We start from the raw sequence: 26,375 nt of genomic DNA, 5'->3' as shown, positions 1-26,375 counted from the left end.
CTTATCGCTATTATTTATTAATTAGTAGACATTTAAAGCCATAGGCAAGGCAGGGATCATTTTTGTATGTCACCTTTTCCGTAGAAACTGCCCTTGGTGCATTAGCAAGAGTCCTGAGAGAAGACTGGAAGCAAAGTGTTGAATTAGCTACAAATATAATTTATATCTTCTTTTGCTTTTCCAGGTAAGTCTAAAAATTAGAGAATAGAAGTACAGCTCTATTTTTGTTTCTATCTGTACCATTAGTTTAGACTGTAGACCATTTGTTTCACTCCATTTTTATATGTGTCTGTCCGTGCTTGGCCTCTGGACAAAAATTTTATTTCCTTTTTTGTTTTCTCTGTTGTTCTTCCATTCAATCTAAAGTTAACCTATGTGTGTACATGTATTTATATGTGTGTGTGTGTGTGTGTGTGTGCATATAAACACATACAGGCACACAAATACACTGAGTAGGAGAGCATAATGGCTTAAAATTTAAGAGCAATGGGTTCTAGAAGTAGACTTAGATTTGAATTTAAGTCCTGCCAAGTTCTGTCTGACCTTGGTTATTTACCTACTTTTCTATGCCTCAGTTTCTCTATAAACTAGGAAATGTAAAAGTAAGCACTATTTGGGGAAACTTTTTAGAGTAAAGCTGGATACAGAGTAAACACTAGTATATATCAATATTTTACATATAAACACATATGTATAGACAGATAACCATTTTATATCTATGTGTACTATTTATACATGTGCATTATTATAAATGCTTAAAATATTGTGAAAAATTATTATCAAATACTTAGAGGATTGTTTGCCTCTATTCTAAAAAATGTGCCAGTTTTAGCAGATGAACTCTTGAATGAATAAGTTATCTAGGAAGCATGTACAACCTGATTGGTAATACTTTACTAGTTTATTCTTTTATATTTTATTCAATAATAGAGTTGTTACTAGTTTTTAGACAGTAGTCAGAAATTTTATTTTGAGACTATCTGAGTAGCTAATATGGTGGTTAATTGCAAAAATATGTTTTAGTCAATTCCAGCTTAAAATAACTTCAGATATGGGTAATATGTTATAATTTTTGAAGAGATTTTTAATTTCAGGCCTTCGTAGTGTACTATGGGTATATTCATTTTTAAAAATATGTTTATAGCATTTTATACATTGTACCGATGTAAATTCAGAATTTCCTGAACCCTCGTAATGCATTCTTTAAATACATACTAAAATATGTTCTTTAAAGCTTTTCTCAGTTTCATGGACTGATCACTCACTATAAAATTGGAGCTCTATGTATGAATATCATTGATCATGAATTAAAAAGACACGAGCTTTGGCAAGAGGAACTTTCTAAGAAGAAGAAAGCTGATATCCTTTTAAAGTATTTATCCCCCCCTTTGTCATCTATTACTGTAGTTTTCCATAGATGGAATGGTTTTGTTACCCTTTCTCTACCCCACTTGTATTACTTGGAAAATTATAAAACGATATTGAAGCTTAAAAACTTAAAATGAAGATTGAAACTACTGGAAATAATATAACCAGGACTGGATGGAGGTGTTAACTGGTAGAGTGCTCATATCATCATGCTCAAAGATCTGGGCTTAACCCCTCTTTCCTGACCTGCACGGGGGGGGGGCTTCATGAGTGCTAAAACAGTGCTGCAGGTGTCTTTCTCCTTGATCTTTCCTTCCCTCTCAATTTCTCTCTCTCTCTCTCTCTCTCTCTCTCTCTCGAGAGAGAGAATTGGACTGTCAGAAAAGTCATGACACATTTCTGCATAGAAAACCATAGAAAAAATGCCTCAGGACTTCTGACAACCGGATAATTTGACACTTTTTATTTCTTAAAACTTTGATTAGTTGATGAGGTATAGGGAGCAGGTAACAGTGGCTCTGGCTAGCTGAATTAGTGCATGGCTACCCTATTAGGTCCTCTAAGATCTTGGATTATAATGCTGGCTCCCCACACCACTGTTATTTATGTAGTTTTATCTGTGCAGTAAGGTGACTTTGATGGGTATGGGTGTAACTTTAGTGAGAAATAGAGTTTGAAATTATCTTTTCCTAAATAAATGCATAAATGCTTAAAACATACAAATTTTAGAAGACTTCAGATGGTGAAAACTGGAAAAAAAAACCCTTTAAAAATGCCCTTTTAATATGTACTCTAATACAGGAATTTTTTTTTTTACAGGTTATTTAGAAGTGAGTTAAGTTATTTAAAAAAGTTCATTAGGGACTTAGTAGTAGTTTATAAGGCTTTAAAATTATAGGGCTATAGTTTCATACTATACCTACTACCAGTGCTCTGTGTCACAGCCTTTCCCATTAACCAAAGTAGTTCTCACAAAGTCTTAAAAACAGTTGGCTTTTTTTTTTTTTTTGAAAGTTTAGGTGATTTAATTCTCTACATTCCATATATGAGTGAAACCATCCAGTAGTTGTCAACTACCTCCTTACTTACGCCATTGCTTTTTGATTATGGCCAAACTGTTGATGGTCATTATGCTTATTATGACGCTCTTTTGCTTAGGGAACACAGTCGTCTCCATAACTTTTATCGCTTTGTTCTCATCTTTCTATTACTATTCATTGAAGGGGTTGTTTCTGACTTCTTGGGAATTCTGAAGTCAAGCTGAAGTAATTGATTATTTCTGCAGCTGTCCATGGATCATGAAACATAATGTAAAAAAATTCGTTGTTTAGGGGGCTGGGTGGTGGTGCCCGCAGTTAAGTGCACATGGAACTATGCTCAAGGACCCACAAGGGATCCAAGTTCAAGCCCCCACTACCCCCCAACCTGCAGTGGGGGCCGCTTCACAAATGGTGAAGCAGTCTGCAGTTCTCTCTCCTTCTTTATCTCCCCATTCCCTCTCAATTTCTCTGTCCTATCAAATAAAGTGGAAAAAAAAAATGACTGCTTTGAGTGGTGGATTTGCAGTGCAGACACCAAGTCCCAGTGATAACCCAGGAGGCAAAAAAAAAAAAAAAAAATTGTTTTTTTTATCATGTCTATAGAACCAGAGCTTCATACATGCATAATTTCATTCATCCAGACCACTTTTTAAAATTTTTTTTCTTAAATGTATTAGTGATTTAATACTGATTTACAAAATAATGCAGACTTATTTTTTAAATTCAGATGATGAGACAGAGAGAAGTAGAAGCATCACAGCATGAAAGCTTCCTCTGTTGCCGTGGACCCTCCCATGTGCTGGCTCACAAGCATACAGACAGCTTACCTGGTGAACAATACCTTTGTTCCTATTATCTTTAATCTTACCATATTTCTTTTTTTTTCCATTTATTTTGAGGAGAAGAGTGGAAAACTTTAGACAATCTACTTGCTTTGAGTTTTCCGGGCATCTGGAATTTAGTCTCACCAGTAGTATCTCTCTTTAAAGCATTAAGCTTTTTAGTTCATGAACTCACTTGATGTGTTTGAAAGTTAGAACATGTACACATAAAACATTTGCATATTATTTATGGGTATTTCAGTATTTTTTAAAAAAATTATTTATTTATTTTCCCTTTTGTTGCTCTTGCTGATTTTTTATTCATTGTTGTAGTAGTTATTATTGTTGTTGTTATTGATGTCATTGTTAGATAAGACAGAGAGAAATGGAGAGAGGAGGGGAAGACAGAAAGGAGGAGAGAAAGACACCTGCAAACCTGCTTCACCGCCTGTGAAGCGACACCCCTGCAGGTGGGGAGCAGGGGGCTCGAACCATGATCCTTACTCCAGTCCTCCAGTCCTTGCACTTTGTGCCACGTGTGCTTAACCTGCTGTGCTACTGCCCAACTCCCGAAACCCTGATTTTTGATGATCATCTAAGAACATGTTAAATCTTGTTATAACAATGATTATGCAGGTAATAGGTTAGCTAAACATCTAAATATTTAGAGAGGGACGCGGTGGTGGCACACCTGGTTGAGCCCATATGTAACAATGCGGAAGGACCCAGGTTCCAGCCTCTGGTCCCCACCTGCAGGAGGAAAGCTTTGCTAGTGGTGAAATAATGTTGCAGTGTCACTCTGTCTCTCCCTCTCTATCACCCCGTTCCCTCTACATTTCTGACTGTCTCTATCCAATAAATAAAATAGAGATAATTAAGAAAATAAAATAAACATCAAAATATTTAGAGAAAATAGTAAGTTATAAAGTTTCACATAAAATTTAATAGTGCTATACTTCGTAGCATGTTTTCTTCAGTAGGTTTTCTTTGCTTCCATGAGTATGGATTACCCTTAACTTAGTGTTTACTTGATGAGGATCCTGAAAACCAAATCTTAAGAAAAGATTATGAAAAAACCTTTAAAAAGTACCAAGGACTTGTGGTAAAACAGGAACAACTTTTACGAGGTATGAATCCCTCAAGGATGAGAAAAGCAACAAATTGCTTACTAAACATTGACTTTATTCTATTTGTTTTTTTGTCATACAGGTAAAAAAAATCAGAGTAATCAAATGTTCCAAATTTTATTGTCTTTAGGATGTGTAATAATGTTTAAAGTTTCACTCTGCTTTTCATAGAATAACTGCTTTCCCTTCACTTTGAACCTGTGTGTCCCTTTGAAGCTGAAATGAAACTTGTAGGTGACTTACAGTTGGATTTTTAGAAATATATTTAGTCCGTCTGAACCTTTTGATAGGAAAATCTTATCCATTTACTTTAAAAGTAATGACTGAAATATGCACACACTACTGGGTGAGCCACCGGCAGACTGTCCTGGAACTCTGATTCCCTAGAACCCTGCCCCACTAGGGAAAGAGAGAGACAGGCTGGGAGTATGGATCAACCTACCAACGCCCATGTTCAGCAGGGAAGCAATTACAGAAGCCAGACCTTCAACCTTCTGCTTCCCACAATAACTTTGGGTCCATACTTCCAGAGGGATAAAGAATAGGAAAGCTATCAGGGGAGGGGATGGGATACGGAGTTCTGATGGTGAGAATTTTGTGGAGTTGTACCCCTCTTATCCTATGGTTTTGACAGTGTTTCCTTTTTATAAATTAAATTTTTAAAATAATTATTGATAAGTATGGACTTGCTATTTCTGTTTTGTTCTCTCTAGTTCTTTCATTCTTTTATCTGTTATCTTCCTTCGTGAATGGATGATTTTACATAATGAAACTCTCGATCCTCCCCTTTACTTGTATTTACTTACAGGTTTTTCTTTTGTGGCTACCCTGTGACTTACTCTCACTATACCCTAGACAAAATTTTAACAAATTCACTCTACCATTACAGTCATAAGTTGCTTAGAGATGCTTTGGTCTACATGAACCACATATAGACCAGAGAATTGTAAGCAACTTATTACCATCACTAGAATCAGTTTTGCTATAATTTTTATCTAATGTAAGAATTCTATTACTGGATCTTTTTGATCATTTCAGATAGTGTCTATAAAAAAATTGGACTGAAAAAAAAATTGGACTGAATTTGAAACATAGGTTTTAGCTTCCTCATTTAGTCATAGCTATACTACTAATACATTTTTGAAATGTACCTATTTTTGTTCCACCAGAGTCTTGGTACCTGCACGGTAAGTCCACAGTTCTTGGTGGCCATTGTTGTCCCTTATATAAAAATATTTTTTGATAGAGACAGAAATAAGGAGAGGGCACAGAAAGAGAGATAGAAAGACACCTGGAGCATTGTTCCACTGCTAGTGAAGTTTTTTCCCTCTGCCGGCTGAAGCTGGAGTTTGACACAGGTCCTCATGCATACTAACACATGTGCTCTACTGTGCTTAGCACAAACTGGCCCTGAATCATACCTATTTTAACAAAACGCTGCCAATTGTTGAAATTACACAATATCTTCTTTTTTAATTAATAAAATTACATTTTCTGTCTGTCCACTTTATTACTTGCTAATATATATGCCTCTCATTATTTAATTACTACTAAACTCTATAGTATATGTTTTAGGTAAAAGTGTATTGTTCACGAATGTGTATTTTTTTTTCCTTTTTCCTTTTTTTTCACTTTTATAATTGGATAGAGACAGCCAGAAATTGAGAGGCAGGGGGATATAGAGAGGAAGAGAGAGAGAAGATTTCTCCCTGCAGGTCCTTGTGCATTGTAACATGTGCACTCAACCATGTGCACCACCACCTGGCCCCATAATATGTGTTTTTAATTAACTTATTAGAACCCGTTTTAAATTTCAGAAAAAATATACTATCTTCTTAGAACCATATATATTACTTTGAATAGAAATGATTTTATGAAATTGGTTTAACCTGCCAATGTTTTTTACTCTGGACCCTATTTTGCTTTCCTAGTTGCTCTTTATTTGCTCCTGAATCTTGCTGAGGATACTCGTACAGAACTCAAGATGAGGAACAAGAACATTGTTCACATGTTGGTGAAAGCTCTTGATAGGGATAATTTTGAACTGCTTATTTTAGTTGTGTCATTCTTGAAGAAACTCAGCATCTTTATGGAGAATAAAAACGATATGGTAACATATTAAAACTATTCTTATTTTTCATTTTCAAGTTAAAATAGTTTGATAAAACTCAACATACTACCCCCTCATTGAGATATGAAGATAATACAATGACAGACAGTAATTTATTTAAATTATTTTTAATAGATATACTGCATCTTGATTAGTGTTCCAGATTCTGAAGCGTTTTGGATAATTTTCACTAGTATATTGTATATAGTTTTTTCCCCTGAAAAAAGTAAACTGAAGTTACGATTGTGCTTCAGAGTCATCAGACCTTATTCCCTTCAAACAACTTGTTCTTACGCATTTTTGTTATTAATTGGTGACATCACAGCATAGCCCAGTATTTCTTTCCATGTACTATTCTAGTTAACAACAAGGTGAGTCTGCTTAAGGTATCTTTTGAAGTGAATCCTTTTTTTGGTCCCCAGTTTCCTTTACATTTATTTGAATTACTACAGTAGGTTCCTATTTGCCATCTTGATGTAGTAGGTCTTTGAAAAGGACAAATTGTACTTGTATTATTTCTTGTCCTATGTAATATAAATTTTAAAGAAATACATAAAGACAGAATAAGCTATCTGACTTTTCCCCTAGTCATTAAATAGCTTTTATAAACATGATGTTACATTAAATAAATATTCATAATCATACCTCATTTTTAAATAGTTTTTTTATAATTATAACTATTATAACTAACACTTCATTTAATTCACTTATACATATATCTTTGTCTGTATTTCTGATTATTTTTAGTCTAGGTTCTAAGGTCCCTAAAATTGAAATTATTGGATCATGATGAGGTTTAACCTCACTGAGGACAAATTTTTGCTTTTACCCACAGATACTTACTAGCCATTTTAATCATTAGCAAACAATATTGATAGTTATTTTATTCCCAATACTACTATGAAATTGAGTTTACTTAAACTAATCACATTATTCAAAATTGATTTTCCATTAAGTAGTATGTAGAGAATACACCTCATTAGAGAGTAGAGCTAAATAGTTGTTGCATGCAAAGTGCTATAAATTGAAGCACTTAATTCCAGTGTTTCAGTTAAGGTCAAATTTTAGTAGTTTTTCCAAATTCAAACTGATTTTCCAGTAGTATATGCCTACCATTTGCGGTTACATTTTTATTTAATCACACCAGGTTATTTTACTACTAAGTTTTCTATAACAAGCAGTGTACACTTTTTTTCAAAAGGAAAATATTACTTAATATAATTAGTTACAAATGAAGCTTATGGCAATTTTATTTCAAAAGGGTTGAGGAAAGGATGACTGATTTATTTGTGAAGTTGTATTTATTTAAATGTAGCCTCATTTTACTATTGATGTGAATTAATAATGGCCTTGTGTTTAAAGGAAATCTAGTTTGATTTTAAAAAGCTTTCAGTGTTTAAAAAATATTATATTAGTATATTATACTACGAAGGACATATATTATGTTAGGGTAGGAATTTGAGAAACAGAGAAGAAGGGCACTGGGTTATGGAGAACCAGTTTAAGTGCACATAGTACTAAGTGCAAGGACCCCTGCAAGGATCCTGGTTTGAACCCCCTGCCCCCTACTTTCAGGGGGGTTGCTTCACAAGCAGTGAAGTATATCTGCAGGAGTTTTTCTTTCTACCTTTCTACCTTCCCCTCCCCTCTCAATTTTTCTCTGTCCTATCAATAATAATAATAATAATAATAATAACAATAACAACATATCCAAAAACATGGCCATAGGAGCAGTGGATTTGTACTGCCATCACTGAGCCTGAGCATTAACCCTGGAGGCAGAGAGAGAAAAAGAATATATACATATATATTCCTTGAGTTGCTTATTTTCTTACTAAGTTTTTAAGAGTGTTCTGTTTCATAATATGTTTTTAAATGGGTTTTTGTAAGTATTTTCTCCCTTTTATTCTGGTAGGTTTACATTGCTGTGAAGTTTACTCTATTAAAATTGTTCTTTTTTATTTTTTAAATATTTATTTATTTATTTTCCCTTTTGTTGCTCTTGTTGTTTTATTGTTGTGGTTGTTATTATTATTGTTGTTGTTGGATAGGACAGAGAGAAATGGAGAGAGGAGGAGAAGACAGAGAAGGGGAGAGAAACATAGACAGACACCTGCAGACTGGGTTCACTGCTTGTGAAGCCACCCCCCCACCCCACCCCCCGCAGGTGGGGAGTTGGGGGCTGGAACTGGGATCCTTTCGCGGTTTCTTGCGCTTTGCTTTGCGCCACCTGCGCTTAACCCGCTGCGCTACTACTAGACTCCCTAAAATTGTTCTTAATGGATTGTGTTTGGTCTTGTATCTGAGAAATCTTTGTCTAGTGCAAAGTCACGGTTTTTTTTCCCTGTTTTCGTGGAGAAGTTTTATAAGATTTGGATTATCATTTTTAGTCGGTGATTTACTGATTTTTAGTTCATTTTGTAATTGGTGTAATTTTGTAATGGATCAAGATTCATATTTTTAATATAGTTGTCCAGTTGTTCCAGCACCATTTGTTGAAAAGACTATCCTTTATCTGTTGATAACTTTTTAAATTACCCAATTTCTGTCCATAGTATGCACTATGACTCTCTAAGAAGTATGTTGAATATATGGCCACATAAAGCACTTGTAGTACCCCAAACTCTTCTGTGCCTAAGCTCCTATACACAAGTATTTTCTTCTACCTTAACTGCCATTGCCTTTCTTAACAAGAGGGAAAAATGCTTATTCATTTTTTAAGATTTTGTTCTTAATTTGAAGATTTTTCTATTCTAGGTAGTTTAGTCATTCCTTGCTTGTTGCTTCTAGAGAATCTTGTGTATTCCATTTTTATTTTAATTATTTTTAATTATTCTATTTGTCTGCTGTCTTTTTGGATCATGAAATCCTAGAGGGCTAAGAAGAGCTCTTGCTTGACTTAGTATAGGGCCTGGCACTTAGTAGTTGGTGTTCAATAATGTGTTTTCCAAGAACCCTGTGTAATTCATCTTGTCTACATTATTAAGTGAGAAAATGAAGGGATGACATGGAAAGATTAAAAAAATTTTTTTTCGTTGTTTCCTTCAGATTTTTTTAATTGAGGCATTAATGGTTTATAGTAAACAGCAAATAACAGTTGTTGGTACATGTGTAAAATTTCTCAGTTTAATGGCAAATACTCTATACCTAGGTCCTCCTCCCACCTAGCTCCTCCTCCAGCGTTATCTACCAGGACCTGAAATCACCCCCCCCTCCTGCCCCAGCGTCCTTTACTTTGGTACAATAGACCAAACCCAGTACAGGTTCTGCTTTGTGTTTCTCCTTCTGTTCTTATTTCTAAACTGTCTATGAGATGATCCCATATTCATCCTTCTATTTCTGGCTTATCTCACTTAATATAATTCCTTTAACCTCCATCCAAGATGAGGTGAAGGAAGTGAATTCATCACTTTAATAGATGAGTAGTATTCCATTGTGTATGTAGACCACAACTTTCTCAGCCACACACACACACACACACACACACACACACACACACACATTAATTGCTACCAGGGTTATTGGTGGGATTTATAGCCTTCATAATGAATCCACTACTCTTGGTAGCGATCTCCCCTTTTTCTTTTCTTTTCTGTCATTTTCTTTTTGTTTTTGTTAGGGCAGAGAGAAATTGAGAGAGTAGGGAGAGAAGAGAGGAGAGATAAAGAGAGACACCTGCAGACCTGCCTCACCATTCATGAAGCTTCTCCACTGCAGATGAGGACCAGGGGCTTACTTCAAGCCAGGTCCTTGCAAATGGTAATGTGTGCACTCAACCAGGTGCCCCACTGCCTGGCCTTCAGAACGATATAATTCTATCTCCAATATTTGATTTCAGATATTTTAAATTAAAATTATTACATACCATACAGATCAATGCACAACTACTTATATATGAATACAAAAAGTAATGAAAATATTTGTGATTTTTTTGTTTTATTGTATAACAACCTCACTTCATCCTTTGTATAATTATTTTACATAGGTGGAAATGGATATTGTTGAAAAACTAGTAAAAATGATACCTTGTGAGCATGAAGATCTGCTGAATATTACCCTCCGTCTTTTACTAAACTTGTCTTTTGACACTGGACTGAGGAATAAGATGGTACAAGTTGGACTGCTTCCCAAACTCACTGCACTACTAGGTATGTTATCCAAATTAATGGTAATGTTTCATTGGAATTTCTAGCATCATTGGAAAATTGAGCTTTGTGTTAAGCTTGAACAGAAGCATTCTGCATATGTTCTGGGATTGGGAATTGAATAGTAAATTTAAGCAAAATAAATAAAAAAATGACCTGCAATAGGATTTCTGTGGTGCTGTATGTAGAATGAAGTGAAATAGATATGTTTAATTCTTTGTTTATCCATATTGAATTGAAAGTGTGAAAGTATTTCCATGAAGCTGGAAATTATGTTCTCTCTTTACCATAATTTTTAAAGGATAGATATTTAAGAGTTAAAATTATATCATATATATATTTATACTGCCACTATGGTTATTTCTGGGACTCGGTGCCTCCATGTTGAAGCTACCATTCCTGGCAGCCAGTTTTTCCTTTTTTTCCCCTCCATTTCTTCTTTATTTGATAGAACAGATAGAAAATGGGAGAGAGGAGGCAGATTGAAAGGGAGCGATACAGAAACGCCTGCAGTACTTTACTGTTCGTGAAGCTTCTCCCCCATAGGTGGGGACAGGAGCTTGAACTTGGGTCTTGAGTGTGGTAATGTGTGTGCTCAACTGAGCGTACCACCACCTGGCCCCTCTACTATATTTTTAGTGCTCCTTAAATTTTGTAGAACCTTTGTCATTAAATTAATATTATTATTATTATCTGCTCCCAAAATTTGATGTGTTGTCTGATTAGCTTGAAAGAACTATTGCTTTGAAAGCCAGCTCTCTACCTTACCTTAAGAATTATAAAAATATCAATAGGAATCACTTGAGTTTTTGAGCTGCTTAATTAGTCTGTTCTCCTGACAAACAATTCTAATATCTCAGTGACTTAAAATACTAACCAGCTTGTTTCTTGCTCATACTATATGTCCCCAGGGGTGAATAGAAAGTGCTAGTCCATATTGGCATCAGTCAAGAACCTAGATTAATAAGACCTCCACACTTTTTTTTCTCTGTCACCAGGTTTATTGCTGGGACTCCATGCCGGCCGGCACTATGAATCCATGCTTCTGGCAGTCTCTCTCTCTCTCTCTCTCTCTCTCTCTGTCTCTATCTCTATCTCTCACATGCAACAGAACAGAGACAAGTTGAGAGGGGAGAGGGAGATAGAGAGGAAGAGAGAAAGACAGACACCTGCAGATCTGCTTCATCACTTTTGAAGCGTTCCCACTGCAGATGGGGAGTGGGAGCTTGAACCTGTATTCTTGCGCAGGTCCTTGCACATAGTAACCAGGTGCGCCATCACCCAGCCTCCAAAACTTCCACATCTTCAAAACACAATGGAAGGTACAGAAGAACAAATGAAAAATTGCAGACTTCTCTGAAAGGTTTCTACTTTGAAGTTGCAAATCTTATTTTTGTTTACACTTCCATTGATAAAGTCACAGGCCCATGCCAAGCATTAAGGAGGCGGCCAAATGCTTAAAAAGAATTAAAACAGTGATGAGCAAGCTACCTACTGATCCTGAATGGTATCTTTCAACTTTTGAGTTTTAGCTAGGTTTGCAAGGTACCAGAGTCTTGAAAAGAACATTCGAGACATTATAGTAGATATTGTAGTATGTAATGCATCTACCAATTGTAGTAGTACAGAGTACAATGCTGGAATTCTGAAACCCAGCCATACTACTTAAACATTGACTTTTGTATTTGCAGCTATATAATATACAGACTTCTTATCCCTCTTACCAGTTTTCTTATCTTCAGTGTGTAGATAATATTGATAACTATTAGTAGGGAAACATTAAAAATGAAATAATAATATCTTAGGAAGATGTAAATGTGTGAAAATACATAGAATACAAACGATATCCAGAAATGGACCTTTTTTGATAATTAAGTTTTTAAAAAATATTTATTCCCTTTTGTTGCCTTTGTTTTATTGTTGTAATTATTATTCTTTTCATCGTTGTTGGATAGGACAGAGAGAAATGGAGAGAGGAAGGGAAGACAGAGAGTGGGAGAGATAGACACCTGAAGACCTGCTTCACCGCTTGTGAAGTGAACCCCCTGCAGGTGAGGAGCCGGGGGATTGAACCGGGATCCTTACCCTGGTCCTTGAGCTTTGTGCCACCTGCGCTTAATGATAATTAATTTTTTTTTTTCCTCCAGGGTTATTGCTGGGCTCGGTGCCTGCACCATGAATCCACCGCTCCTGGAGGCCATTTTTCCCCCTTTTTGTTGCCCTAGTTGTTGCAGCCTCATTGCGGTTATTATTGCCATTGTTGACGTTGCTTTGTTGTTGGATAGGACAGAGAGAAATGGAGAGAGGAGGGGAAGACAGAGAGAGCGGGGGAGAGAAAGACACCTGCAGACCTGCTTCACCGCCCGTGAAGTGACTCCCCTGCAGGTGGGGAGCTGGGGGCTCGAACCGGGATCCTCGCTTTGCGTCACGTGCATTTAACCCACGCCACCGCCCGATCCCCGATAATTAAGTTTTTAAAAGAGTATTTAATGATTTTGTATGAAGTTTTGCTTAAAATTTTTAAAAAATACACTTTTTAAAAATTTACTCATTAACATGAACTTAGTTTAAAGTTTCTATAATTGAGAAACAGGATGGTATAGTGGTTACAACTAGGGGTTTTGGAACCTTGGAACTTTTGTTTTTATTCTCATTGATTCAAATTTAATAATTTAAAGATAATTTACTATACAATTAAGATAATTTATTATACAAGACACAAAGTATTATTCTTGTGCTCCAGTATTTCCCCCTTACTAAATGGAACCCTCATTTATGTATTTCTAGTTTTTTTTTTTTTTTTTATATGTTAATTATTACTTACTATTAGGGAAATATCAATCAAAACAACAATGAGATTCACTTTAACTGTGAGAATGACTTTTCTTAAAAAGACAAGAAATGGGGGACCAGGTGGGAATGTACCAGGTTAAGTGCACATAGTGCAAAGCTCAAGGACGGGCCTCAAGGATTCTGGTTGGAGCTCCAGGCTCCCTAGTTTCTTTTTTTTTTTTTTTTTTTTTTTTTTTTATTTAAATTTTTAATTTAAGAAAGGATTAGTGAACAAAAGCATAAGGTAGGAGGGGTACAACTCCACACAATTCCCACCACCCAATCCCCATAACCCACCATCTCCCATGATAGCCTTCCCATTCTCTAGCCCTCTGGGAGCATGGACCCAGGGTCGTTGAGGGTTGCAGAAGGTAGAGGGTCTGGCTTCTGTAATTGCTTCCCCGCTGAACATGGGCGTTGACTGGTCGGTCCATACTCCCAGTCTGCCTCTCTCTTTCCCTAGTAAGGTGTGTCTCTGGGGAAGCTGAGCTCCAGGACACATTGGTGGGGTCTTCAATCCAGGGAAGCCTAGCCAGCATCCTGGTGGCATCTGGAACCTGGTGATTGAAAAGAGAGTTAACATACAAAGCCAAACAATTTGTTGAGCAAACATGGATCCCAAGATTGGAATAGTGGAGAGGAAGTGTTGGGGAGGTACTCACTGCAAACTCTAGTGTAATCCTGCTTTCAGGTATATATTTTGCAGTAGTTTATGGATACGTGTGCGCATACGCTCTCTCTCACAGAAACTGGTGTATGTCTAGGTTATGGGACTTTGTTAGAAAGTGAACTACCTGAGATGAAATTAGAGTGTACTATAAAAGGAAAGGTCTCACCCGAGTAATGAAGCTGAAGGGATGTCATTCCACACGTGAAGTCTCTGGATACACTCTGAGGTGAAGCATGTTGAGATGGCAATCGTTGCTTTGGTTAGGTTGTGATCGGCGGATGCAATATTATTTGGTATGGATTGGGAGAAGCATACGGGAAAGTGAGCCCTATCCATGGGTGCCAGGACTGGGGGAAGTAGGGGCTCTATAGTGAAGATGTGAGGTTCCTGCTGTCTTAGGGTTCAAAAAGACAATCAATAGTTAATATTATCATCACATTATTTGTTAATTGGGTTAACTTTGAAAAGTCCCTTTGTTATGGTTTGCTGTACAGTACCCAGTATCTTGTATATAGCTGTGCTATTGGAAGCCTCCAATCTACTTGGTCTAGGCTTTTGAGAGAGTCCGCATATCAAATACGTAGCCTATCTATTAAAAAGATTCAGTTTGTCTCCTGAGAACCTTTGAGACATACAATTGATTTCCCCCTCTCATATTAATTAACTACTGATTTATATGTCTACATTTTGCTAGGAGTGTACATAAACACCATTCCCATCACCAAAGGACCGTGACCCATCCCTCCCGCCCATTCCCACCCCCCACTGGCCCAGAAAGCTACATGTCTACCCCTCACCACTGGGTTTTTTCTTTGGTGCCCTACTTACAATTTGATCAGGTCCTGCTTTTAGTTTCCCTTTCAGATCTTCTAAGTCAGCTTCTGTTGATGAGTGGGATCATCCCATACTCATCTTTAACTTTCTGACTCAGTTCACTTAACATAATTCCTTCTAGCTCTGTCCAAGATGGGTCAGAGAAGGTGGGTTCATTGTTCTTGATAGCTGCATAGTATTCCATTGTGTATATATACCACAGCTTTCTCAGCCATTCATCTGTTGTTGGGCACCTGGGTTGCTTCCAGGTTTTAGCTATTATGAATTGTGCTGCTATGAACATAGGAGTACACACCTCTTTTTGGTTGGGTGTTATGGAGTCCTTGGGGTATAACCCCAGGAGAGGAATTATTGGGTCATATGGAAGGTCCATGTCTAGCCTTCTGAGGGTTTTCCAGACTGCTCTCCACAGAGGCTGTACCAATTTACATTCCCACCAGCAATGTAAAAGGGTTCCTCTGTCCCCACATCCTCTCCAGCATTTGTTGCTGCTGTCCTTTTTGATGTATGCCATTCTTACAGGAGTGAGGTGGTATCTTAGTGTTGTCTTAATTTGCATTTCTCTGACAATCAGTGACCTAGAGCAGTTTTTCATATGTTTGTTAGCCTTTTGGATCTCCTCTGTGGTGAGTGTTTTGTTCATTTCCTCTGCCCATTTTTGGATGGGGTCATTTGCTTTTTTGCGGCTAAGTTTGCTGAGCTCTTTATATATTTTGGTGATTAGTTTCTTGTCTGATGTCTGGCATGTGAAGATCTTCTCCCATTCTGTGAGGGGTCTCTCTGTTTGTTTAATTGTTTCTTTGGATGTGCAGAAGCTTTTCAATTTGATGTAGTCCCATTGGTTTGTTTCTACTTTGGTCTTCCTTGCAATTGGGTTTGATTCATCAAAGATATCCTTGAGGTGTAGATGGGAAAGTGTTTTACCAATGTTTTCCTCTAAGTATTTGATTGTTTCTGGTCTGACATCTAGGTCTTTGATCCATTTGGAGTTGATTTTTGTTTCTGGTGAGATAAAGTGGTTCAATTTCATTCTTCTGCATGTTTCAACCCAGTTTTCCCAGCACCATTTATTGAAGAGAGCCTCCTTCTTCCATTTAATCCTTTGGGCCCCCTTATCAAAGATTAGATGCCCATAGGTGTTGGGATTTACTTCTGGGCTTTCAATTCTGTTCCACTGGTCTGTGTGCCTATTTTTGTTCCAGTACCATGCTGTTTTGATGATGATGGCTTTATAATATAGTTTAAGGTCTGGGAGTGTGATGCCTCCATTTCTGTTTCTTTTCCTCAAGATGGTTTTGGCAATTCTAGGTGTTTTCAGGTTCCAGATAAATGATTGTAGTGTTTGTTCTATTCTCTTAAAGAAGCTTGGTGGAACTTTGATGGGTATTGCATTAAATTTGTATATGGCTCTGGGGAGAATGTTCATTTTGATGATATTTATTCTTCCAATCCATGAGCATGGGATATCTTTCCATTTCTTGGTATCAGTTTCTATCTCCTTGAGTAGCGACTCATAGTTTTCAGCATACAAGTCTTTCACTTCTTTGGTCAACTTTATTCCTAGGTATTTGATTGATTTTGCTGAAACAGTGAATGGGAGTGATTTCTGGATGTCTTCTTCTTCAGATTTAGTGTTTGCATAAAGAAATGCCACTGATTTTTGTACATTGATTTTGTAGCCTGATACCTTGCTATATTGCCTAACAACTTCCAGTAATTTTCTACTGGATTCTTTAGGTCTTTCTATGTATACTATCATATCATCTGCAAATAGTGAGAGCTTGACTTCTTCCCTTCCAATCTGTATCCCTTTGATTTCTTTCTCTTGCCTGATTGCTATGGCAAGAACTTCCAATACTATGTTGAAGAGTAACGGTGACAGTGGGCAGCCCTGTCTAGTCCCTGATCTGAGGGGGAATGCTTTCAGCTTCTCTCCATTGAGTATGATGTTGGCTGTAGGTTTGCTATATATAGACTCCACTATCTTGAGGAATTTCCCATCTATTCCCATTTTTTGTAGAGTTTTGAGCATGAATGGGTGTTGGATTTTGTCAAAGGCTTTCTCTGCATCTATTGAGATAATCATGTGGTTTTTGGCTTTGCTTTTATTGATGTGATGAATGACATTGATTGATTTACGGATGTTGAACCAGCCTTGCATTCCTGGGATGAATCCCACTTGGTCATGATGAACAATCTTTTTGATGTGTTGCTGTATCCGGTTGGCCAAGATCTTGTTTAATATTTTGGCATCTATGTTCATCAGAGATATTGGTCTGTAGTTTTCCTTTTTTGTTCTGTCCCTATCAGCTTTTGGTATCAGGGTGATGTTGGCTTCATAAAAGGTGGAAGGGAGTATTCCTGTTTCTTCAATCTTATGGAATAGCTTAAGAAGTATGGGTATTAACTGTTTCCTGAAAGTTTTGTAGAATTCGTTTGTGAAGCCATCTGGTCCAGGACTTTTGTTGTTGGGGAGATTCTTAATAACGGTTTCAATTTCTTTGTCTGTGATTGGTGCATTTAGATTTTGTAGTTCTTCTTGGTTCAGTTTTGGAAGTGCATAGGTTTCTAGGAATTGTTCCATTTCTTCCAGATTCTCTAGCTTGGTGGCATATAGTTCTTTATAGAAGTTTCGCAGAATTCTCTGGATTTCTGTGGTGTCAGTTGTGATATCTCCTGTATCGTTGACAATTCTATTAATTTGAGTCTTCTCTCTTTTTTGTTTGGTGAGTCTGGCTAGGGGTTTGTCAATTTTGTTTAATCTTTCAAAGAACCAACATTTGGCTTCATTGATCTTTTGTATGGTTCTTTTATTTTCGATGTTGTTTATTTCTGCTCTAACTTTAGTGATTTCTGTCCTTCTGGTTGCTTTAGGGTTCCTTTGTTCCTCTTCCTCTAAGTCCTTGAGGTGTGTAGTAAGTTCGTTCATTTGGGCTTCTTCTTGGTGTTTAATATGTGATTGTATAGCTATAAGTTTCCCTCTCAGTACTGCTTTAGCTGTGTCCCAAATATTTTGATAGGTTGTGTCTTCATTTTCATTAGTTTCCAGGAACATTTGAATTTCCTGTTTGAGTGAGTGTCTGACCCAGTGGTTCTTAAGGAGCATGTTGTTTAGTTTCCAAATTCTATGTCTTTTAATAATTTTCTGTTTGTTGTTAAAAGTTAGTTTTACTCCACTGTGGTCTGAGAAGATACTTGGGATGATTTCAATGCTCTTGAATTTATTAATGCTGTCTTTGTGACCTAACATGTGGTCTATCCTTGAGTATGTGTTGTGTGGATTTGAAAAGAAGGTGTATTCCAGTTTTTTGGGGTGGAGGAGTCTGAAAATGTCCAAGAGGTCTAGTCTGTCAATCTCTTCATTCAATTCTCTTATATCTTTATTGGTTCTCTTCTTTGTTGATCTGTCTAAGTGTGAGAGTGGGGTATTGAAGTCTCCCACTATTATTGTATTACTATTGATGTATTTTTGAAATTCTTTCAATAGGTGTTTAATGTATTTAGATGGTCCCTCGTTGGGTGCATAGATGTTAATAATTGTTAAGTCTTCTTGGCTGATTGATCCTCTTATCATTATGTAATGTCCTTGCCTATCTTTTATTACTTTATTTAATTTAAAATCTATCGTGTCTGAGATGAGAATGGCTGTTCCTGCCCTTTTTTGTGGACCGTTAGCCTGTATGATAGTTTTCCATCCTTTCACTTTAAGTCTGTGTTTATCTTGTTGTGACAGATGGGATTCTTGCAAGCAGCATATGGTTGGGTTATGTTTTCTGATCCATCCCCCCACCCTGTGCCTTTTGATGGGTGAGTTTAAGCCATTGACATTTATTGATATTATGGATTTAATGTATTGTAGTGCCATTGTTCTAAAAAACAATTTGTTTGCTCTGATATATTACAAGTATTATAGTGATGTTCTTGTTTATAAGAGGTCTTTTAATACCTCTTTCTGGGCCGGCTTGGTGATAGTTGCCTCCTTTAACTGTTGTTTGTCTAAGAAGGTTTTGATCCCTCCATCTAGCTTGAATGAAAGTCTAGCAGGATATATAATCCTTGGTTGAAACCCTTTTTCATTCAGGGCTCGATAGATATCTTGCCACTCCCTTCTGGCTTTTAGAGTTTGAGTTGAAAAATCTGCAGAAAGTCTTATGGGTTTTCCCCTGTATGTGACTTTTTGTTTCTCTCTTGCAGCCTTTAGGATCCTTTCTTTATCCTTACTTCTTCTCATTGTGACTATGATGTGTCTTGGTGTTTTCAGGTCTGGGTTGATTCTGTTTGGTACTCTCTGGGCCTCTTGCACCTTGATATCCTTTCTGTTATTCAGGTCTGGGAAATTTTCTTGTATTATTTCCTCTAGGATGTTTGCTTCCCCTTCCTCTCTTTCTTCCTCTGGCAGGCCAATTATACGAATGTTACTTCTTTTGAGATCATCCCATATGTCTCTGTTGTTGTTTTCAGTGTCTCTCAATCTCTTTTTAAGCTCTTTCACCTCTTTCTTAGTTTTCTCTAACTCATCCTCTGTCTGACTAATTCTGTTTTCTGCTTCTGTTAGTCTGCTTTCCCTTGCCTCAGCTTCTTTCTTCATTACAGCTATTTCAGCTTTCAGTTCTCTAATTGTCTCAAGATAATCAGTATTTTCCTTGGGGGTCTCAACTGTTGTTTCCCTAATACTGCCATTTCTTTCCTCCAATGTTGTTTTCATTTCTGTGATTAATAAGTTTATTATTGCTTGCATACTTTTCTTATCTATGGTTACTTCTGACTGATTTGTGGTTTCTTCTGGGCTCTTGTCTTCATTCATTGGGGTAGCAGTTTTATTTGTTTTTAATCTACCCATTTTTTTTTAATTTATGTGTTTCTCTCTTTTTTTTTTTTTTTAATGTTCTGTTGTTCCTCAGTTGTTGTGTTTTGAGCACAAGTAACACTGTACTAAATACCTTTATGACAATTGCACTCACCAACCTCGGGAATAACCGTAGCAACTGAAGTAAGTATTGAAGGAGTTTAATCGTTACCAGTTAGCCAAACAATTTCTCCAGTCCGTGAAAAAATAGTAACCAAATCCCAGTGAAGAAAGAGAAAAGGAAGAGAGGATAGCAAGAATAGACAGTTATGCAAATTTACTATCCAGTGTATATTCTAAGGGTAACAAGAGTGTAAAGGGAACTAGAGCAGAGATACACACATAGAGAGTCCACTCTGGGTCAGATTTCTTCCCCAAAGTAATTCACAAATTCAGAAAGTCAAAGAAGAAAGAAGTGTATGACAAGATTAAAAAAAAAAAAAAAAAAAAGAGAGAGATTGAGAGAGATAAGAGAGAGAAAAGGGAGAAGATAGGAAGAAGAGTTGTAATTAAAGAGCAGTGCGAGGAACTTCCCAAATGTGTATCAGTGAATTAACAAAAAAAAAAAAAAAAAAAAAAACCCTGTTTGGTGGTATGGGGTATCCTGCTAGTAGCTGGTCCCAGGCACTGCTTATGGGGGGAGGGGGGGCGGGCGGCGGGAAGGATGTATGCTTGAAAATTAAAAGGAAGAAAAAAGAATTTTTTCCCCCTACTCTAATTCTTAACCCAAATTAAGTTATAGAAACATCCTTGGTATGACCGTTATGGCCCCTTATTGGATGGCCTGCTAAAGGCAGAAAATCCTATTGTTTACACGAGATGTGTCCGGAGCTCAAAGGCTGGCCGCTTCTGCTTCTCCGGGCGCCATTTTCCGGGAAACCCCGCCCTCCAGACTTTTTTAAAGGATTTCTCAAAAATGAAAACTAGCTCCAAGTCCTTTGATCCAATGAGAGCTATACTCAAAAAGTCTTTGGATCCACCCTCAGGGTCACGGTGGACCCTGGCAACTCCCAAGAGGCAGCCCCCGAGCTAAAGTGCTCTCTCCGGGTCCTCTGCCCGCCGCGCTCTGCAACCGGCGGAGGAGCCGCCTTCCCGGGCGGGCGGAGGACAATGCCCGGCGCACTCGCCTTGCCTGGCGCCGCCTGGGAATTCTGGCGCCCCGCTAGTCCGTGTCACCTTTGCTCTAATTGTTAACCCAAATTAAACTGTAATAACTTCTTTGGTGCCCCCCCCCCCTTATTGACTGGCCTGCTAAAGGCAGAAAATCCTACCTTTGCCGACGATGCTATCAGAGCACTCGCTGTTAGCGACTTCTCAGGCCGTCGCCATATTACCTCCCCCGTATTTCTAGTTTTTAGATATGGTTTCTCTATTTTCTCCTTTTGTCCTTGGCTATCACTTCTAATTTCTTAATTTCTAATTTCTTAATTTCTAATTTCTTAATTTCTAATTTCTAATTCTAATTTCTAATTCTTAATTTCTAATTTCTTAATTTCTAATTTCTTAATTTCTAATTTCTAACTTCTAATTTCAGCGGTGATTTTCTTCTCAAATGATATATGTCTAATCTTCTGTGGTCTTGGAAACTGACAACTGAACTTATTTGAAGAGTATATATTTTAAAAAATGAATTCCAAATGAATACCCAACTCATCTTAGCAATATTTTTAGCTAAATTGCATAGATATTGTAACATTTCTTTTAACTATGAAGAAAGCTGTTTTACTTGATTATGCTCAATTGATTTTGTTCAAAGGAATTTTGTTTCATGATATAATGAATATTTCCTGATAAGTGGTTGTTAAGGCGGCCATTTTCTTTTCTTTTTTTTTTTTATTTAATTTTGAAAGTTCGTAGGTATCTAGGAAATCATCCGTTTCTTCCAGGTTCTCTAGTTTGGTGGCATATAATTGTTCATAGAAGCCTCGCATGATATGTTGAATTTCTTTGGTGTCTGTTGTGATATCTCCTCTTTCATTTACAATCTGATTTATTTGGATCTTTTGCTTTTTTTGTTTTGTGAGTCTGACTAAAGGTTTGTTGATTTTGTTCACTCTTTTGAAGAACCAGCATTTACTAACTTTTGTAGGTTTTTTTTTTTTTTTTTTTTTGCCTCCAGGGTTATTGCTGGGGCTTAGTGCCTGCACCATGAATCCACTGCTCCTGGAGGCCACTTTTCCCCCTTTTGTTGTAGCCTTGTGTTTATTATTGTTGTTGTCAATGTCGTTCGTTGTTGGATAGGACAGAGAGAAATGGAGAGAGTAAGGGAAGATAGAGAGGAAGAGAGAAAGATAGACACCTGCAGACCTGCTTCACTGCCTGTGAAGTGACTCTTGAATTGCCACATGCCCCCAACCCACTGCACTACCACCCAGCCCCCTTTGTATGGTTTTCTTATTTTCAATGTTACTTATTTCTGTCCTAACTTTAATTATTTCTGTCCTTCTGGTTGCTTTAGGGTTCCTTTGTTCTTCTTGGACTTTAAGGTGTGCAATCAGGTTGTTTGTGCTTTTTCTTGTTTCCTAATAAGTGCTTGTATGATCGTGAAGTTCCTTCTCAGTGCTGCTTTAGCTATGTCCCAAATATTTTGATAGCTTGTATCTTCATTTTCAGTCAACTCTCACTCTTGATTTTTTCCTTTATTTCCTCTTTGACCCTGTAGTTGTTAAGTAATGTACTGTTGAGCTTCCACATTTTGAGACCGTTACTAATCTTTTGTTGATTGTTAAGTGTTAGTTTAATTCCACTGTGGTCTGAGAAGATGCTTGGGATGATTCCAATGCTCTTGAATTTGCTGATGCTGTCTTTGTGGCCTAACATATGGTCTATCCTTGAGAATTACCCATGTGGACTTGAGTAGAATATGTATTCCAGTTTCTTGGGGTGAATGTCTCTGAAAATGTCCAATAGTTCTAGTTTATCTATCTTGTCATTTAGCTCCCTCATTTCTTTATTGATTTTCTGCCTGGATAATTTGTCAAGTTGAGAGAGTGGGGTGTTGAAGTCCCCTACTATGACTGTGTTGATGTTAATATATTGTTGTAGCTCTTTCAGTAGATGTTTGGTGTTAGATGGTCTCTCATTGGGTACATAGATGTTAATAATTGTTAAGTCCTCTTGATTGACTGATCCTTTGAGCATTAAGTAATGTCTATCCCTGTCTTTTTAAATTGTATTTATTTTAAAGTCTGTTGTGTCAGATATGAGAATAGTTGTTCCTGCCCTTTTTTGTGGGCCATTGGCTTGTATGATAGTTTTCCATCCTTTCACTTTGAGTTTGTGTTTGTTTTGTTAAGTTAGGTGGGTTTCCTATAGACAGCATATTGTTGGGTTGTGTTTTCTTATCCATCTTCCTACTCTGTGCTTTTTAACAGTTGAATACAGGCCATTGACATTTATTGATATCATAGATTAAAGATATTTTAACACCATTCTTGTAGATTTTTAGATTGTTCTGATATATGGCATATTTATGGTGGTATGACTGTTTGAGACCTTTTAGAACTATTTTTAGGGCAGGCTTTGTGATAGTTGATTCTTTCAATTGTTGCTTGTCTGAGAAGGTTTTGATGCCTCCATCTAATCTGACTCACAGCCTAGCAGGATGCAGTAGTCTTGGTTGAAAGCCTTTATCATTGAACATTAGATAGATATCTTGCTGTTCTCTTCTGGCCTGTAGTGTTTGTGTGGAGAAGTATGCTGCTAATCTTAGGGGTTTTTCTCTGTAGGTGACTCTTTTTCTCTTGCAGCCTCAAGATACTTTCTTTATCCTTATTCCTTTCCATTCTAAATATGATGTGTCTTGGTGTCCTTCAGTCTGGGTTAATTCTGTTTGGGGCACTCTGGGCTTCTTGAACCTTTATGTCTTTGATGTTGTCTAGACTGAGAAGTTCTCAGCAATTATGTCCTGAAGAATGCTTTCTTCCTCTCCCTCTCTTTCTTCCTCTGGTAAGCCAATAATGTGTATATTATTGCTTTTGAAGTCATCCCATAGGTGTCTGTTGTTGTTTTCAGTATCTCTTAATCTCTTTTTGATCTCTTACTTCTTTTTTTAGTTGTCTCTAATTCATCCTTGATCTAGCTAATTCTGTCTTCAGTCTCATTTAATCTATTCTCTCTCCCCTGTATTGTTTTTTGTAGTTCATTTATTTTGTTACCCTGTTCTGACACTGTTTTAGCTTGTTCAGCTAGTTGTATTCTTAGCTCAGCTAGTTCAAATTTTAGCTCTCTAATAACCTTGAGGTAATTAGTGTTTTCTTTCAGAGTCTCATTTGTTGTTTTTGCATTTCTGATGACAATTCTTTCAAACTGTTTACTCATTCCTGTGACTATTTCCTTAACAGGCGTTTGGATGTTGACCTCACTATTTTGTAGTTCAACCTTTGGGGGACTTTTAGCTGGATTCTTGTCCTGGTTCATTTCTCTAATATTTTGTCTTGTTTGTTTAACCATTCTATATTGTATGTTATGAGGTCCCTCTCTCAGTACTTTTCAAATTACTGATCACTCTTGCCTGGATTGACTTGTGTCTGAGTAAGGTACTTAAAGAGTTCAGAGTTGCGAAAATTAACCGTTGTTTCAATATTATTTCAATTCCTGAGTTGGAGCACAGAGGCTGTTAAAAGCCTCTTTTGTTCTTTTCCTTCCCTGTAGGCTGTGGGAACCTGAGGGCTTTTAAAGTATAAGCTTCTTAGCTTAATCACTCATTCCTGATCAAGAGATAAAACGGTGTGGGAGAGACAGCACAGTGGTTATGCCAAGAGTCTCTCACACCCCAAGGATCCAGAGCTCTAGGCTCAATCTAGCTTCTCTGCCAAGCCAGGCAGCACTTCTGGGCCATGTGACTTTCTAAACAAGTCCCATCTGTTGTCTGTAGGTTCTGAGGCAATTATTCACTATGTTCTCATCAGGATTTTTTCTTTTATTTTATTCTTTATTAGGGGATTAATGTTTTTTAACCAATAGTAAATACAGTCGTTTGTACATGCATAACATTTCCCAGTTTTCCACATAATAATACAGCCCCCACTCTGCTATCATGTTCTAGGATTTGAACCCTCCCCCCACCCCAGATTCTTTTACTTTAGTGCAATATACCAACTTCATTCCAAGTTCTGCTTAGTATTTTATCATCTTGTTTTTCAACTTCTGCCACTTCCTCACTCATTCTTCTCTCTCATTTCACTTGAGTAACACCTAGCTCTCAAGTCAGTTCTTTATGAAAGTTTGCTCAGCTGGTGGAACATGACTTGAAAAGTAACATTAGTTAATCTGCCTTGCAGGAGAGTTCCAAGTACAGGCTCACTGGCAAGTCATCAAAGAGCTAGTCTCCCCATGTTTATACTCTTGCAGGTGGCTATTGTCTCCACTTTTTAATCTAGGTCATTTTGATCCAGTGCTTTCTTTGTAATCTTGGCTGTCTTGAAATGGCAAATGATAATATCTCATTATCATCTTTGTGCTTCTTTGATTCTAGTGAGGAGACAGGACATATTTTTTTTTATAAATGATTTAATAATGATCACAGATTGTGTATAAGAGGAGTACAATTCCATACAATTCCCACACCAGTGTTCCATATCCCCTCACCTCCATTGGGAGGTTCCCTAATCTTTATCCCTCTGGGAGTATAGACCAAAGATCTTTATGGGGTGCAGGAGGTGGAAAGTCTGGCTTCTGTGTAATTGCTTCTCTGCTGGACCTGGGCGTTGACAGGTTGATCCATACCTCCAACCTGTTTTTATGTTTCCCTGGTGGGACAGTGCTCTGGGGAGGTGGGGTGCCAGAACACATTGGTGAGGTCCTCTGCCCAGGGAATTCAGGTTGGCATCATGTTAGCATCTGCAGCTTGGTGGCTTTGAGCTACTTCCAGTTCTAGGACTGTAGTTTTAATGGTGGTAACATAATAGGAAGTCCAGAACTGCCGCAGCAATTACCTTCTTGAGTCACTGAGGTGTTGAGAATGTCTTGGCAAGTCATTTTCATGACTCAGTTTCTCCACCTTTGAGTAAGTGCCATAGGTACAGAGGTGGAACCATATCTCTCTTTGAGTTCCTTCAGCACCCAAAGTGATGCTGAGTATAGAGTTCTTGTTCAATGCTTCCAGAAATAGGTTGCTTTCATTTTCTTCTTCTCTCACTCTTTTGCTGAAATGGGAGGGACATTTATTTCCACTCCTTCCTGGGAGTCTCCAAGCTAGGGTAGTGGCCATTTTTACATTTGTAATGCCTGTGCTACTTTGCATGCAAAAATTAAATCATTACTTCCTAACATAATAACTTAAATTTCTATAATTAGTGATATAGTTATTATCTAAGTTAAGGAAATACTCTTTTATATGTAATTTTTTAATTTTTTTATCAGTGATTTAATAAGGACTGACAAGACTTTGGGATAAGAGGTTTCAATTCCATATAATTTCCACCACCAGAGTTTCATCCCCTCCATTGGAAGGTTCCCTGTTCTTTATCCCTCTGGGAGTATGGACCAAAGATCTTTCTGGGATGCAGAAAGTGGAAGGTCTGGCTTCTGTAATTGTTTCTCCACTGGACATGGGTGTTGATAGGTCGATTAATACCCCTA

At 37.3% G+C, this 26,375-nt stretch overlaps 1 protein-coding gene across 5 annotated transcripts in view; it reads left to right on the top strand.

The window, feature by feature from the left end:
* The window catches only part of KIFAP3 (kinesin associated protein 3), a 127,048-nt gene that overhangs the window by 18,720 nt on the left and 81,953 nt on the right, over nucleotides 1-26,375 (top strand). For all 5 annotated transcript variants that reach the window (XM_060197862.1, XM_060197866.1, XM_007523791.3 and 2 more), the window contains 5 exons: nucleotides 85-184; nucleotides 1,235-1,359; nucleotides 4,258-4,356; nucleotides 6,288-6,466; nucleotides 10,452-10,614. In XM_060197862.1, the coding sequence (XP_060053845.1) occupies nucleotides 85-184; nucleotides 1,235-1,359; nucleotides 4,258-4,356; nucleotides 6,288-6,466; nucleotides 10,452-10,614 (666 nt within the window). The remainder of the gene's footprint in view (nucleotides 1-84; nucleotides 185-1,234; nucleotides 1,360-4,257; nucleotides 4,357-6,287; nucleotides 6,467-10,451; nucleotides 10,615-26,375) is intronic.

The sequence above is a fragment of the Erinaceus europaeus genome, chromosome 9 (assembly GCF_950295315.1).
Source record: "Erinaceus europaeus chromosome 9, mEriEur2.1, whole genome shotgun sequence".
In the NCBI taxonomy this organism is placed as follows: Eukaryota; Metazoa; Chordata; class Mammalia; order Eulipotyphla; family Erinaceidae; genus Erinaceus; species Erinaceus europaeus.
This window is presented reverse-complemented; position numbering and strand designations above follow the sequence as displayed.